The following is a 9,796-nucleotide window of genomic DNA, read 5'->3' as shown; positions in this document are numbered from 1 at the left end:
AAGGGAAAAATAGCTTCAGACTTCGTATATATTAGCAGAGTGCACATAAAGGCTTGCCATCAGCCACAAGGTCTGCACACACTCACAGGTCCTACAACCATGTTGGGCTCTGCACACATGAATATTCTCTATAGGGAATCACACCCAACATCTGCACAAAGTACAGAGCTCTAGACCCCCACAGACAGGCTCTGTGTCCTTATTCAGAGGCCCCCCCATACGGTTATAAGACTTTCAGGCACCTGCAGGTCTCAAAAACATTGCCAGACTCAGTAGAGTGCCACCAGTTTGGAAAAGAGCAGGAATAGCTAGAAAATCAAACAGTCTCTATGGGTATGTGAACTGTACTGAGCTCTGCAAAAGCCTCAGGTTCTCCCACAAAGGGCCACAGTCTCACACCAAAGAGCAATTGCCTCTGCCTGGTGGACTATGTGGAAAAGTAGGGTTGAGGGCAGTGGGCACTGCAGACCCTATGTCTCTTTTCCCCCAGTCACAGACGCTCTGACAACTACAAAGGCAGTGAAGGCTGCTCTGGCATTTACAAAGAACACTGGACAGGGTGTGAATAACTCTAGTTCAGAGATCTCTGTCAATTAGACTGTGTGATTTTGGACAAGTCGCTGTCTTTTCTGAGAAACAATTTTCTTTTTTTTAATTTTTAAAAAGATTTTTAAAATTTATTTTTTAATTGAAGTATAGTTGATTTACAATGTTGTGTTAATTTCTGCTGTACAGCAAAGTGATTCAGTTATACATATATGTAAGTTATTTTTCATATTCTTTTCCATTATGGTTTATCCCAGGATATTGAATATAGCTCCCTGTGCTATACAGTAGGACCTTGTTGTTTATCCATTCTATATGTAATAATTTGCATCTACTAACACCAAACTCCCGGTCCAACCCCCTCCCCCTTGGCAACCACAAGTCTGTTCTCTATGTTTGTGAATCTGTTTCTGTTTTGTAGAGAAGTTCATTTGTGTCATATTTTAGATTTCACATGTAAGTGATATCATATGGTATTTGTCTTTCTCTTCTGAGAAACAATTTTCTGACCTTGAAAATAACATAATTGTTTCTCTATTGGTGTGTTAAATTAAATTTTGTCTGTGGAAGCCTTATTAAATTGTGTGGTGCTTCCTGAGTCACCTATGTGGCGCTGAAGTGTGGTGCTATCACCCAGAACACGAAGGAAGGTGTGGAACAATGCTTTTCAAAGTGCGGTCCCCAGACCACCATCAACAGCGTCACCAGGGAACTTGCAAGTTCTTGGACGCTACCACACGCCTAATGAAACAGAAACTCTGAGGTCAGAGCAACAATCTCTGTTTAAGCGAGATCACCAGGTGATTCTGATTCATGTGAAAGTTTGTGAACCACTGATGTAAGAACGTCTTTACTTTCTTCCCTATCTGGTCTAGATGTCTATCTCACAGGACCGATAACTTCTCAGTCCCAATTAGTTTCTGCTGCATTCTCTGTGAAAATGCTCAGGCTTCAGCTAAATCTAACCAGTGCTTTCCTCAGCTCACATAGTCAGGATGTGAAGAAAATGACATAATCATACCAATAGCCTTTATTACATGTTAGGCTACTTTACCCCTCCTCAGTCCTATTAAATTATTCTCACAACGACCATACAACTTTTACCACTGCCCAGGTTCTTGTTCCTCCCTACGTTCCCTCCTACTTACCTGAGATTTCGAGACTGTCAGAAGGCAACGCCTTGTCTTTTTATTCCACTCCTGTAAATTGATCTTATCGCTGAAAGCAACCTCTTCTCTTGTCCTTCACTCTCAGAGGAAATAGTGTTGATGTCTCTCCTGCATTTCGATGTTTCCTACCTTAGGGCTGTAATATATTTTACTTTACCTAGGCACGAGAAAGCCCCCTTAAGTAGTTTATGTATTTGTTTATTTGTTTATTTATTTAGAGAGTACAAAGACAATATAAATCAATTATATTTTTTATACTAGCAGCGAACAACCATAAAATTAAATTGAACATTTTCTTTTTATATTTAACTCAAATTGTCAAAGCCTCTACACAAAGAATTACAAAATATTGCCAGAAGAGATTTTTTTTTTAATGTAAATAAATGGAGAAGTACACCATGTACACAGATCAGAAGTCCTGATGGATTGTTAAAATATCAATTTTCTCAAAACAAATATGTAGTTTTAAAGTTTAATTTTTCCAGCTTTATTGAGGTATAATTGACAAATAAAAACTGTATATAATTAAGTGCACAACATGATAATATATGTATACATTGTGAAATGATTACCACAATCAGGTTAATTAACACTTCCTTTACCTCACACAGTTGTCATTTTATTTTTGTGGACTTAAATTATTTTTAAAACAACCTGGATATACAGACACACACACACAAAAAACCACAAAAACCCCACAAATGTACATATATAGATACTTGCATGCATGCATATGTTTATAAACATGCACATGTATATACATACGTATGTATGTATATTTTCAAGAATAATTTTACCACTTATTCTCTGAATTTACTTTCTTTCCTACCTCATCAGGGACTTTGTTCCATCAGTTATCCCCCCTCTTATTTACCAGCAGTTACTCCTAATTTCCTGAATCTTTACTTATGAAAATTCAAATATTTTTAATCTTAAAAGCAATCAAGGGGCTTCCCTGGTGGCGCAGTGGTTAAGAATCTGCCTGCCAGTGCAGGGGATACGGGTTCAAACCCTGGTCCAGGAAGATCCCACGTGTCGTGGAGGAACTAAGCCCATGCGCCACAACTACTGAGCCCGTGCTCTGCAACAGGAGAAGCCACTGCAATGAGAAGCCTGCACACCGCAACGAAGAGTAGCCCCCGCTCACCACAACTAGAGAAAAGCCCATGCACAGCAGCGAAGACCGAACGCAGCCAAAAATTAAATAAAATAAATAAAATAAAAAACAAAAATTTAACAACCACAATACAAATATTCTATTCACCTTGCCTGTCTCACTTCTTCCTTCAAAATCATACCTTTCATTAGATACTTCTTTTGGCTTTGATTTGTTTACCATCCACTGGTTCTTCTCTTGTCCCTGACCTTCCTTTTTAGGCCTCATAAAGGGTTCATCTGTCCCTGAAGGAAGGTTTACTGTTGGTATTTTCTATTGGGGTCTCTATGCTGCCCTCACTCTTCACTCTACCCGGCCCATCTTGTCACCTGCTTTGGTTTCATTTAGCGTGCTTGTGCTGAGACCTTCCAAATCTATAGTTGCCATTTATAATGCTTTTCAGGCTCCAGATCTACTTATCCAAAGACCTCCCAACTGGTCTTCTAGCCTGTAGTCCTTCCAGTCTCTAAACCAGCCTCCATATATAAACTGTTTCCAAAAGGTAATTTTGAGCACACTACTTACTTGATCACAGATAATAATTTCCCATTGCCTAATAGATTCATACACACATACTATGCTTTCTCCACTGATACTGGTTCAGATGCATGTCCCTGAACTGGCTCTTTTATAAATTCCGCTTCCTCTATCCCCAACCTCCCCTTTGATCTAGCCAGTTTATATTTCTCATTCAGGAAGACTTTCCTCATTTCCCAAGGCTGGGTTATGTACTTCCTCTGTACTCCTATATTCCCCTGCAGTTATCTACTTCTCTCTCTAGGATTTATCACACTGAAATATTTTCAGCCCCAATATATTATGAGCTCCCTAAAGGTCAGGCTGTGTCTTATTCACTGGTGTCTGGGATAGAGTTGACATGTAGTGAATGTTAAAAAAAATGCCAGAATAGGTAAGTTCCCACTCATTCAGCTACGTGAGTTCACACTGTGAAGGACACACACAAATATCATAAAAATCATGGATTTATAATCATAGATATTCTGTCCTCACAGTCTTCTCTTGTCTGTAGTCTGTCATTCGTTGTGCTCCTTTCTGCAGCATCGTTCAACATGTTCATCCTCTACTACGTGCTCCCACCTTTGTCAGTCACATCAGCACCTGCATAAACTTTTCTTCTCTGATTTCAGTTCTTTTTCTAAATTATCAGCTTCCCAGGCAGACTCTGTTTACATTATCTCTCCATCATTCATTTATGTGACTTCTGTTTTCCTGAAATTCAGGAACCCATTGATGTTGCCACACCCTCAAACCAGGGAGCAACCTCAGGCACTCTGCTTAAAGTTTGTCTCTCTGGCAGCCTCTTTTTTTCAGAACTTCCACTTTTTTTTAAAAAAATTATTTATTTATTTTATTTATTTTATTTTTGGCTGCGTTGGGTCTTTGTTGCTGCACATGGGCTTTCTCTAGTTGCAGCGAGCGGGGGCTACTCTTCGTTGCATTGCACGTGCTTCTCATTGTGGTGGCTTCTCTTGTTGCAGACCATGGGCTCTAGGCATGTGGGCTTCAGTAGGTGTGGCACAAAGGCTCAGTAGTTGTGGCACACAGGCTCTAGAGCGCAGGCTTAGTAGTTGTGCTGCATGGGCTTAGTTGCTCCACGGCATGTGGGATCTTCCCAGACCAGGGATCGAACCCACGTCCCCTGCGTTGGCAGGTGGCTTCTCAACCACTGAGCCACCAGGGAAGCCCAACTTCCACTTTTTAAATGGCCAGTTTCCTTGCCCACTGATTCCTGCTTCTGTCCTCTTTGGAAAAATTACCAGAAACAGTATCCCTTATATTTCAATGAATTCCTTTTTCCACCTGTTTTTGAATCCTTTACCTGACTGCTCTGTCTAGGAACATTGTTCTTTTTAAGTGGTCCCCCAAATGCAGTAGAATAACTATAAATTTTTTGTCAATGTTTGAGGACAGAACCTCTGCATCAACCTCTGCATCCTCCATAGGAGCCAAGGATCACTTACTCATCAATCTCCTCATCCTCACTTGGAAAGTGACCCTCCAAACTGCCCTTCTCCCATCTGACTTCCCAGGAAAACACAATTCATTCCAGCTACCCTAGACAATTTTTTCCAACAGCCTTCCATTCCTCCTTGAACATTGCCACAGAAATTTCCTATTACCTGGTTCCTATCCTCCATCCATCTGGCCATATTAATAACCTTCTCTCCTTCCAGAAATATCTGACCCAGACTTACCTCTCCACTGCAAGCTTCTCAGACTTACAGTTTCTCAATTCAGTATTTCATACACAGCTTAGGCTTCCTTAATATATAGAATTGAATCTCACACCTTGCCTCATATGGTGTTTATTCCCTCCTCTCCTTCGGGAGCAGAGATTCTCCTCCCTTTGTGTCCTTCCCTTCCTCAGCTCCAACTTCATCCTCTACCATTCAGGCCAATATGCCTCTGTTCAACACAAGGATCTAAGGCACATAGGGATATTGTTTGGCACAGAGCCAGATAGAAGAGAGCTATTGTTAGACACTCTGAGCATCTAAGTGGGGGTGGTCAGCACCAACTCTGAGTCTCTTAGCCTGAATGTTTCACTGAACTTGTTTTTGCATTTCCCATTCCAATACTAGATCCCTTTCACGCTTTCAATGCTACTCCTTCTCTCTTTCTCTCGTCTCATTGTCCTTCCTAAAGCATTTCTTCTTAGGCTTCTTTCATTCATAACTTTCCTAGTGTCTGTTTTCAAATCCTTGTTTATTTTTCACCTTGGGCTTCCCTGGTGGTGCAGTGATTGAGAATCCGCCTGCCAATGCAGGGGACATGGGTTCGAGCCCTAGTCCGGGAAGATCCCACGTGCCACAGAGCAAATAAACCTGTGCACCACAACTACTGAGCCTGTGCTCTAGAGCTTGGGAGCCACAGCTACTGAAGCCCGCGCACCAAAACTACTGAAGCCCACTCTCCTAGAGCCCGTGCTCCACAACAAAAGAAGCCACCACAATGAGAAGCCTACACACCACAATCAAGAGTAGCCCCCACTCGCCGCAACTAAAGAAAGCCCACGTGCAGTAACGAAGACCCAACGCAGCCAAAAATTAATTAATTAATTAATTTAAAAAAAAAGCATGTTGTAATCATCTCATCTTAAGAAAAAACAACAACAACAACAAAGCCTTTATTCCCCCATTTCTATGCAGCCATCTGTCTTTTCTCATTTACAGTACTCTTATTGGATTCACTTTCTTTCCTATGCATTTATTTTTAAGCCCACACCAATCAGGTTTTCTGTCCCTACCACTCTTCCAAATTGGCCTCATCATGGCCCCCAATCTAACCTGTCTCTCTTGTTCAAATCCAGTGATCAATTCTCCGTCCTCATCTTTTTGACCTACCAGGATCATTTGACACAGTTGGTTACTCTCTCCTTTTTTTGAAACTCTTCTCCTTCTTCATTTGGCTTCTTTCTCTCTCTAACTTCTTTTTCTGACTTAATGTTTTATTTCTTCTCAATTTCCTTTGTTGAATTCATCTAACCTTCCAGACTTCTAAATATTGTACTATCCATGACTCAGTTTTTTCTCACCTCTATCCTTTTACTATGCTCACTAATTGCACAATTCTAAATGCTCTGTTGTTGCTGATGAACTCTAGACTCACAATGTTGAACTACCTTCCTACACTTTCATTTGGATGTGAAATAGACATCTTAAATATATGTAAAACTGAACTCAATTTTCCATTTAACAACCTTATTTCCTGGTCTTTTTTACCTCAACAAATAGCCAATCCATTCTTTGAATTTTTCTGGGGGATAATAATAATGGGAAAAAAAATAAAAAGTTTATTCCATCCTGAACCTTTCTTTCATACTCTAGATCCTACCCATTAGAAAGTCAATATGTTGAAATATAAAAAAAGAATTCATGGCTAATGTTGAATCAGAGGGGAAACAGGAACATATGATGCCAGGAAGAGGTTCAACTGGCAAGTAGCTGAATTTGGGTTTTCATGGGCACACAAGGGATTAAGGACCTTTCCTTAATTGTCCAATCCCAGTCTGAGTCTCCACATACCACATACCAGCTGTGTGAAAGCAGAACTCTTGGCTTGAGAAGGAAGTGTCAGCCCAGGCCCCTCACTATGAAGAAGGCAATTGAGACAAAGGAAATAGAAGAGTTGAAGGGTGGGGGGAGATGAAGCCCACAGGGATTCAGAGCACCTTGGAGAAGTCTCAAAAATCCATTGTATGAGGCGGTGATGTCGGTGCTGAGGTCACAGAGGAGACCTGATGGAGTGAGTTCTGGCTTAGAAGGCTTCAGTGGTGGCTGTTCAGCAAGATGAGGGCAGTTTCGAGCCTTGTATAAGAGGAAGGACGGGGCCACAGCTGACTGGTATGTTTCCCCAAACTGGGCCCTTCATGCTGCCCTTGGCCCTTCACTCATCAACTATAGACCTCTTTCCCAGGGCCTCAGGTTTCCCTCCCATGACCCCCGACATCTCTCAAACCCAACATCTTCCCAAAGCATCCTATCCCAGGGACCTCATAACCCCTTCCATGTGGACCCTCCCGTTCCCCCACCCTGAGATCCCAGATCCTCTTCCTGCTCACCTTTCCTACTTTCACCCCTGCCCAAAAGGCTGATCTCAGTCTCCCATCCCCATCCCCCTAGCCGTGTTCCCACAGACCTGGGCCTCCTGCTGCCCACCATGGCCAAAAGTGGAGAGGCCCTGCCACAGGGCAGCCCAGTGCCGGTCCAGGGTCCTCCCCTCATCAAGGTGACCGTGAAGACGCCCAAGGACAAGGAGGATTTCTCAGTTACAGACACTTGCACCATCCAGCAGCTGAAGGAAGAGATATCCCAGCGCTTTAAGGCCCACCCTGATCAGCTGATCCTCATCTTTGCTGGCAAAATCCTCAAGGACCCCGACTCACTGGCACAGTGTGGGATCCGAGACGGCCTCTCTGTCCACCTGGTCATCAAGATGCAGCGCCGTCCTGTGGGCACTGTGTGTCCAGCTGCTTCAGTCCCTACCGCAGCCCCAAGCCCTGGATCACTCCCTCAGCCAAGCTCCATTTGCCCAGCAGACAGGCTACCCACCTTTAGCTTAGGTGTGCTCACAGGCCTCAATGGGCTAGGCCTGACCTCTGGTAGTTTCCCCGACCAGCCAAGCTCACTGATGTGGCAGCATGTGTCTGTGCCTGAGTTTGTGTCTCAGATCATTGATGACCCCTTCATCCAGGGTCTGCTGTCCAACACAGGCCTGGTGCGCCAGCTGGTTCTTGACAACCCCCACATGCAGCAGCTGATCCAGCACAACCCTGAGATTGGGCACATTCTCAACAACCCTGAAATCATGCGGCAGACGATGGAGTTTCTATGCAACCCTGCCACGATGCAAGAGATGATGCGTAGCCAGGACCGGGCCCTCAGCAACCTGGAGAGCATCCCTGGTGGCTACAATGTGCTCCGTACCATGTATACAGATGTCATGCACCCAATGCTTAATGCAGTGCAGGAGCAGTTTGCTGGCAATCCCTTTGCTACCACCACTACTGCTAATGCTACCACCAGCAGCAGCAAACCTTCAAGGATGGAGAATTGTGACCCTCTCCCCAACCCCTGGGCTTCCACATTTGCAGGCTCAGCTGGTAGGAGAGGCAGGAGGCCTGGGGACCAGGATGTATCCGAACTTAGAAATAGGGTTTCCAATATTCTAGGTAATATAAGGCTCTATGACTATCTCCAGCAATTACATGAGAGCCCCCTGTCCCTGGGAACCTATCTGCAGGGGATTGCATCTACCCTCAGCCCAAGCCAAGAACCACCACCACCACCACCAGGAAGCCAAGTTCCCCCAACTTCACCCTCATCCCAGGAACTTGAGTCAGGCCAGCCTCTCCCCAGGGAGTCAGTAGCAATCAAGGGGAAGCCCTCCTGCCCCTCATTCCTGAGATATCCCACAGAGAGCAGTGCTAGAAGAGATGGAAGTCAAGATGGTGCAGGGAATGGCTCCACTGCCCACAGCACCAACAAGCCTGATCTTGTCTCCAGGCTGGAGCGTGCTGCCAACAAGGTCCCATTTGTTCCTTCCCCACCTTCACCCACGGCAGCTACCGCTGGAACCCCTGAGCATGTCTGGCTGCCGCCACCAGCTTATCCAAGATCTCTGAGGCCAGCCGGAATGAATCAGGCCCCACAGTTGCAGGACGAGATGCGCTGGCAGCTGCCACTGCTGCCGCACCTTCAGGCAGCCATGGCAAACCCTCGTGCCATGCATGCCTTGCTGCAGATTGAGCAGGGTCTGCAGATCCTGGCTACTGAAGCCCCTCGCCTCCTCCTCTTGTTCATGCCTTGCCTAGCAGGGCTGGGAAGTATGGCAGGAAGTACAGAGCCTCGAGAGGGTGCTCTTATGCCTGCGGATCCTCCCCTAGCCCCAGCTCCTGAGGTTCCCTCAGCACGAGGCTCTGCGGAGCTGGGCCTCCGCTCCATGCCCTTCCTCCAGATGTTGCAAGCCCTAGCTGGCGCCAATCCCCAGCAGCTGCAGCCCGAGACTCACTTCCGGGTGCAGCTAGAGCAATTGCGGGCCATGGGCTTTCTGAATCCTGAAGCCAATCTGCAGGCCCTCATTGCCACCGGAGGTGACGTAGATGCTGCTGTGAAGAAGCTGAGGCAGTTGAAGGAGCCCTAGTGGTTCAGACCGTATCTTTTCCTCTGTGCCTTTCCCCCATATCCCCTACCCTAACTCCCCCATTCTTGAATGCAGCTGCACTGTGAACCAAATTTACTATGATGCCCTTTACTGTGGAGACAATGTTGTTCCAGAGTCACTGGGAAGAATGAGAGCCAGAACGGGGTAGGGGTGCTGTGAGTGACCCAGCCATCCCTGCCACCGTACCATCATGGGACCCCAGTCTGAGCTCTGCTAATGACTATCTTGAGATGCAATTACA

General features: G+C 45.1%; 1 protein-coding gene across 1 annotated transcript; it reads left to right on the top strand.

The window, feature by feature from the left end:
- Positions 1-7,551: 7,551 nt before the first annotated feature.
- Positions 7,552-9,364, top strand: UBQLN3 (ubiquilin 3). The gene is given in 2 exon segments (XM_068555927.1): positions 7,552-9,333; positions 9,335-9,364. Coding segments are annotated over 2 exon segments (1,812 nt in total).
- Positions 9,365-9,796: the final 432 nt, after the last annotated feature.

Source organism: Eschrichtius robustus, chromosome 11 (genome assembly GCF_028021215.1).
Source record: "Eschrichtius robustus isolate mEscRob2 chromosome 11, mEscRob2.pri, whole genome shotgun sequence".
Classification (NCBI taxonomy): Eukaryota; Metazoa; Chordata; class Mammalia; order Artiodactyla; family Eschrichtiidae; genus Eschrichtius; species Eschrichtius robustus.
This window is presented reverse-complemented; position numbering and strand designations above follow the sequence as displayed.